Genomic DNA, 7,234 nt, shown 5'->3' on the forward strand with positions numbered 1-7,234 from the left:
CCTTCCAACTCTAAGGATTCTGTGATTCTAAGCTGGTGCAAGTCCCTGACTAGCCAAGGTTATTAGTGTGGATCAATACGGTGAAACCGATCAGAATCTCACTGAAAACTGCTCTGCAGAGACTGCAAACACCTCAGCACCCGCCCCCGGTCCTTCAGGAGAGACGCGACCACCAACAGGACTTCACTAGAGCAGGGCTGCGGGCGGGGCGAAGCCAACGCTCTCCCATTGGTGGCGCAGCCCTTGGCCCCGCCCCCTCTCCCTTCCGCTGATCGTGGCGGGCGCATGCGCGCTTGCACGAGTGCCGATGGCGGCGCCCGCCGTCCCCACGCCGCGGTACGAACATGTGGGGCCGCGCGGCCCGTTCCGGGACGTGTACGAGCCGGCCGAGGACACCTTCCTGCTGCTGGACGCCCTGGAGCGGGACGCGGCCCAGCTCCGGCAGGCGGGGTACGCGCGGCAGGCAGCCCTGCGGCAGGCGGGGCGGGGCACGTGTCGTAACACTGCCCTGACTGACGGTGCGGCTGCTGGAGGGGCTCGTGTACGTCACCAAAAAACTCACCCAAAGTTTTCTGTCTTTAGGATCGACATCTGCCTTGAGATAGGGTCTGGGTCTGGTGTGGTTTCAGCATTCCTGGCTTCCATCATTGGAGCCAGTGCACTCTACCTGTAAGTATAACAGTGGGACTGCTGCATGAAGAGTTCCTAGACCTTGCAGTGTATACTTCTCACTTGAAGACTCCCCTATTCACAGAGAAATACCACGTCAGTTCTACAGAGACGATAGACTGAAGAGAGACTTATCTATTTACCTTAGATTCTGTACCCGTTAGGCAGAGGTGTGGCTTGAATTCAGTTTTCCCACTCCCGGGTCAAATTGCTAAACTTACACCTGTTGTTTTCTGGGTTTAATCCTAAATCTCAGCCTCTGACTAGTCCTACTGACCGCTGATGACACAACATTAAGCTACCTGGTTGTTGGTGTTAACTGAGACTTACTAGAGAGCGTGTGCATATATATTTACATACAGAGCTGGTATTGAAAATATAATTATTTAAAATGCTTATTTTCACATACTTCAGCTTTCAGACCGTCATCAAGAACTCACAGAATTGTTCTGAGTTGGAAGGGACCTTTAGAAGTCATCTAGTTCATCTCCCCAACTCCAGCTTCCAGTATAGCGTTGATTGGTGTAGCTGCTGATACACTGTGTGTATTTTCCTGGCTATTTTGTGCTATTCCTTGTAAAGTAAAGGCTATTCTTGAGATTGCTTTAGTCAGCATACGCTTCACAGCATTAATCTTGCAGATACAGGAACTAGTAACTTACAGTGTTTTGCTTGAAGATGTACAGATATCAATCCTGTGGCAGCTTACTGTACGCTGGAGACAGCTCAGCTGAACAATGTTCACCTTCAGCCAGTCATTACTGACTTGGTAAGATAACTTCAATAATAACTTCTTGATACTTTTTTTTGTATTTTTCTTTACAGTTGTTGTATTTTTATAGAGATATTGAAAAGTAACCACAAGTCCTAGAAGAACATTCTCTTTATAAGCACAGATTGAAAAACAGTGAAATAGCAGAGTGCAAGAGCAAAATATTACCTTTGTGTCTGTATGTATATCTCTTGCTGTTCTACATTTCACGTAACACTGTCTTAGGAATGCTGTTCTGCTTTCCTTGCGCATGGAAAGTTTGGTGTTCCTGAGTCAGGCCGAAATGCTTGGAACCAAACCAAAGTTGACAGCATGCTATGCTCAAGAAGAAAGCAAAGTAGATAAGGATCTACATGTACTGACCCAGTTTTACTGGACTCACAGAGAACAACAAATAGCTTGTTTTCTAGAATAGTGATATAGTGGTATTACACAAGATTGGCAAATATATCAAACTTAGTTTATCTTCTTGTATAAAACAACCTGTAACTGTTCAGAATTGAAACAAACTTACTAAATAAATACTTCTGGTTATTCTTAGATCAGCTGTAGGTCTGAATTCTCATTATTAATCACTTCATGCTTTTGCAAAGTAATGCCACACCCTCTGCTGTTTTTTAATTTATTTCAATTTAGTCTGTGTGGAAGTTTAAATTGATAGGAAAATAGCCAGCACTATGTAACTGTATTTTTACAAAATGGAAATAAGTAATAGTAAAAAAAAAAATAATGATTTCATCTCTAGGTCAATGGACTGTCACCAAGACTGAATGGGATGGTTGATCTACTGCTCTTTAATCCACCATATGTGGTAACACCTTCTGAAGAGGTAGGAAAAAACATGTAAAATCCACAATAACTGTACTATTTCTGCTGTCAGGGGAGCTGGCAAATCAGCTGAGGTATGAAAACTCCACCTTTGGTTGTTCAATTACCCCTTTGTAATTTGCAGCGTTGGATTGGTTTTTGCCTTTTGTTGTTTTTTTTTTTTTTTGAATAGTAAATGGTGTTGTGGAACCAGTACTTACAATGGAGTTTTTTAAGTAAAAATGATTTATTAGATCTGATTATAAAGGCTGTGTGGGAACAAGGATTGCTAGCTGCTGCTTCTCACTGGTTTCTCCATCATGTATAAAGCATGTAAGGCTTATGTTAGACGTGAAGATACATAGGGTTTTCAATGAAAAATGCATTTTTTCCTGCATAATAAATATCCTCTGCTTCCACAGACTCTGACTCTTTCAGAATTGGACCCAAAGCCACTCATAAATGTCCTAATACATTACAAGGAAGTACATGTGAAACATGATAAAATACAGCTTGTCTAATTTGGTGTTAAAGTAGAGCTTGAAACAAAAGCAATACGTTTATCGTCCAATAAGTAATTCTGAAGTAATTTTGCTGCATAAACTAAACCACTGAATCAAAATTGTCAGATTTCTAATGGCAGAGAGCCTACTGAGCCACTGACATCTCTGTCATTCTGTATTGAGCAAGATGGTTTTTGCTTTCTTCTTCCTAGGTGCAGAGCCATGGAATAGAGGCATCCTGGGCTGGTGGCGAAAAGGGCAGAGAAGTAATGGACAGAGTTTTTCCACTAGTAGCAGACTTGCTTTCAGCAGGAGGATTATTCTACTTGGTCACAATTAAAGAAAATAATCCAGGTGATCAGTTTCTTTGGACCTCTTTGTTCCAAACTAGAGTTAACACTGTTAATCAAATTGTTGATCACAGCAACGTTCTGGAGGCTATCAGAACTTGGTAAACAAGAACAAAGTAGTACAGAATTCAGAAATTTATTTCTGAATCTTTTCTCTACGCAGGTCAGAATTGCTCCTTCTGACCTAACGCTTAATGGGTTTTACATTATGAAGGGGTTTCAAGGAGAACGATTAGCCTGTCGCTGTTTTGGCAGCTTTTGGGAGAAGGTGCTATGAATTTCTGGTTCTCCTACAAGTTAGCTTCATAATTTAATTTTTAGTTATTGTTCTAACCAATACCAAAATAGTGAATCTTGGTTAGCAAAATATAAACTTTATTTGTTCATGGTGGAAGACCACTGTGCCTATAAATTAGTCTAAAATGACAATTTGTGATTTTTGCAGCTTATGTTTAGCAGTTTAGTATTGCCTATTATAGGTGACTTCTATACAAACTTGCTGTAACACTGTACTTTCCATTACAGATGAAATTCTGGAAACAATGAAGAAACAGGGTTTAGAAGGCACACGTCTGCTTTCCAGACAAGCAGGACAAGAGATGCTTACTATCCTCAAATTTAGGAAGCCTGGATAACTGTTTTTTAGGCATGCAGAAGGTTGGATACAGAATACTGAAGTTGTCAAATGAGTTTTTAAGTCAGCATTGGACGAGGTGCATCCTCACTTCCCCATTACTGCAATGAAACTGATCAAGACACTGTCCTTATATTTCTTCAGGATGTCAGCCAGCTTTTATCTGGCTGTCAGGTACCGCTGGTCCCGGGCTACCTGCAGGAGAGGTGCGGGTGAACTGGAAGATACCATAACGCATCACGTTTTGCACTTACTACTTTTTCTTTTATAAGTAGGAGTTTGTGTGTTTATTTTTGTGGCTTATTGAAAGAATGTACCTGATTTAACTTTTCCTGTTTTAATAGCTAGTCTGTTTCTCTGTTGGGTTCAGTGTTACTCATTTTGATGTAATATTAGGCACGGCTCTCGTAGCAGCTGATCTTTAAGGTTCTGCGTTAACAGAAACTTGAAATGATTAGTTAGCTCTTCTCAAGGGGACCGAAGTCACGAGTTTTGTTGGGTTTTTTTGGTCAGATGCTGAGGCTTTAGAGTAACTGTTCCATATGACTTCAGAGCTAAACATCTCTAACTCTCTACTAACCTAGCTGGCAAAAACTTTAGAAGTTTTTTTTCATATTTGGAGAGGACCACCTCAAAAAACTAATCTAGGAAAATGAAGAAAGGCTTTGGACAGGCACAACACCATGCAAGAGATAAAAGTGTAGCGCATGTTAGCAGAAACATGCAACTGCAGACTGAGGTGGGCCACCTGAGGATTTGACACATTTCACTGCAAAGTAATGCAAGAGGCCTCTTTTGACTGATACAGGTCAAAAGTTGATGCTTTTCAGGTGAAAAACTTATTCCTTGTACTATGCTGAAGAGCATACAATAAGTACTAGATAGCAGGAAGTACGCAGTGATGATTGTTCTATATCCTAAGATCACTATTCCCCAGCTCAGAAAACTACTGAAGAACAGTGTTCAATTCAAGCACAGCTAATGCATTCCTTTCAAATAACGTTTTTTCGTCGATATGGTTTTTATATAAATTAATATGAGTGTGAGCACAAACACCCAGAAGGAGAGTTTAGACAGAAGATTCAGTTACGTAAAGGATGTTAGCCGATGTTTGTTATGTACAAGAATCCCTAAATAACAAAGTGAGTTTTGTTGACCAAAGTGAAGCTACAATCATCTTTGATTCTGAACTTCAGAATACCTTGTCTAAGGAACACTAAAGGTGAGAAACTGAGATGCAACTTTCTGGCCACAAAAGTTGGAAATGTGTGAAATAACATAAATCCATAGTCTCTTTCTAGTGATGAATTTAAGCAATTTATGTTTGTGCAACTTACCTCCCTTAGTGTATGGAAAGGAGGTTCTCCACTCCTTGATACTGCTTTTATGCAGAATTATATTTTTGGTTTTATAGCTGTAGTACTATTCATCCTTAAGACTGCTCTGTAGGCTTTCTGTTGTTAATCATTTGGACCAAAATAAGGTTGCTGTGCAAAGGTCACGACATCAGAAAACAATTTTAAGATGGCGTTAAAACTTACAATAGAATCAAACTGCAGGTTTAACAAAAGGAATTTTTAGTTAATCTGTCTGACTCTGAGCTGTAACTAAATAATTAGTTTTAAAAGAGGTAATCAAAGGAAAAAAATGCAGTCGACCCTTGAGCATGTGGTTTTAATACAAGTTACAAATGACAATAATGGATCAGAATGCAACATGTAATAAAACATAACATACTTTCAACAAAAACAGATCACACTGGACTATCTAGCAACAGGATTTCTAAACAAGGAAATAGATGTGTCCACTTTAATGAGTCAGTTTTCCTGGCCAAGGTATATTGATGTCAGCTGCAACTTTTGTGGAAGAACTTTTCAAAATGCAGTTCAAGGAAGAACACTGGTGAGTTTTTTAAGACTTAATTCCTTTTGTGCTACAATCACTATCCCGCTAAAGACTGGGAAATGGTGACAAGCAAAGCAACTGTTTTGTTTGTTTTTTTTTCCCCGAACTTTGAAATTTGCTGTATCTACCCAGAAGGCTGCATGGACCCTTAACATTTGCCAAGGCACACACTGCCTTCTAGAAGACCAAAGAATCAATGCCATTTATGAAAAGTTTGGAAGGAGCATTCCTGCATTCACTGCATGTAAAAATAAGCTGCGTGGCAGATACAGGCTATGTGTGTAGTGCTAAATTTAGCGAGAGGAATACAAAAATTCTGTTCCCCAGTATTCCTAGGCACTACTCTGTTGGAAATAGAAAGCTGTTTTTCAGATACAGACAGTGGCAGACACATCAAAAGACAATGCCAGCACTTGCACTTGGTTCTGTTAGACAAAAACTACAGAATTAATAAGACTCATAGACAATTTGCAAGTTAGGGTCTGAAAGAAGAGATGAACGTGGCTCTTCTCAAGTAATAACTGTTTTGAAAGCCAACTGACGTTAACCAGGTATCAAACATGCAGTTAAGTCAGATAATTTTATCTGAAACAGTGATACAACAGACATAATAACCAGAGTTTCAGTAATTAGGAAAATAACACAGCTTCCTCTTTTAACTGCTGTTTCCAGTTAGGTCTTTTCCATACCAATTGTGAATGATTCCCATTCCCTCCCTCTCTCAAAAAAAAAAAAAAAGGTAAAAACAAGTTTCTCTTCTCAAAGCCTGATGTTATCTGTTAAAGACTGAACAGCTAAAAATTATTTCTATTTCTCAAAAGGGACCAACATTGAGTGAACAGAGCACCTAAAACAATAAGCTGCTGAGGTACAGCCAATTGAGTATGCTAAAAACCATCTAAAAATTATACTATTAATTTCTGGAAGTTTAACACACAGAAGAAGAGAAAGCAATCCAGAAACTACAAAGACTTAACAACATTCATTCACTCCTTTTATTTAGTTTTCCATGGAATCTGCCAAGTTGGAATATATTAGTATGCTCCTGCTGTTAAAAAAAAAAAAAAAACCATGAAAAAAGACTAGTGGAATGAAGACAATGTTAAATTCTGATACATCTATCATGTTCATTTAGAGCCCTTATTATTATTATTATAGGACACTGGAATTACATGGTAAATTCGGTCATAGTTTATGCCTCAGCTAACAAAGACATTAACTGAAATAATGAGAATACAAGAATTGATTGGTGTGCATGTCTTCTTAAAAGCCAATCTGCAATAAATAGGCAGTGTTTTTCATTGTCATGCAGGAATGATAGTGCTCTCTCTACTTACTTCAGAGTATTCATGTTTTTCAAGTGCTGGCTGGCTGAGGGTTTTTTCAGAAAATAAGATGATAAAAGGTGAAAGCTCGATTTATAAATGTTAATTTAGAGCATGCTATGTTTAAATTTTACACTTTAACAGAAAATTATCACCCTAGTTCCATGCCTTAATGTTCAACAGCAACTTTTTAACCTCCCTTGTATGGTGAGGCATTGTGAACCCACATATACTGTAATCAAAAAATCAACTCTTTATGCCACTGATGT

General features: G+C 39.2%; 1 protein-coding gene and 1 long non-coding RNA gene across 4 annotated transcripts in view; one reads left to right on the forward strand and one right to left on the reverse strand.

Moving 5' to 3' along the window:
* Window positions 1-2,180, reverse strand: part of LOC110402172 — a 33,966-nt gene extending 31,786 nt beyond the window's left edge. For 2 of the 3 annotated variants that reach the window (XR_002440955.1, XR_002440957.1), the window contains exon 1: window positions 1,610-2,180. This is a non-coding gene — a long non-coding RNA (uncharacterized LOC110402172). Of the gene's footprint in view, window positions 1-562; window positions 1,342-1,609 lie in introns of those variants that run through there. The other variant, XR_002440956.1, reaches the window with a different exon arrangement.
* Window positions 256-6,407, forward strand: N6AMT1 (N-6 adenine-specific DNA methyltransferase 1 (putative)). Its single transcript, XM_021403917.1, has 6 exons — window positions 256-450; window positions 583-669; window positions 1,348-1,438; window positions 2,187-2,270; window positions 2,964-3,105; window positions 3,627-6,407. The coding sequence occupies exons 1-6, from the start codon at window positions 308-310 to the stop codon at window positions 3,734-3,736; spliced, it is 657 nt and encodes a 218-aa protein (XP_021259592.1). The 5' UTR covers window positions 256-307; the 3' UTR covers window positions 3,737-6,407.

Source organism: Numida meleagris, chromosome 1 (assembly GCF_002078875.1).
Source record: "Numida meleagris isolate 19003 breed g44 Domestic line chromosome 1, NumMel1.0, whole genome shotgun sequence".
In the NCBI taxonomy this organism is placed as follows: Eukaryota; Metazoa; Chordata; class Aves; order Galliformes; family Numididae; genus Numida; species Numida meleagris.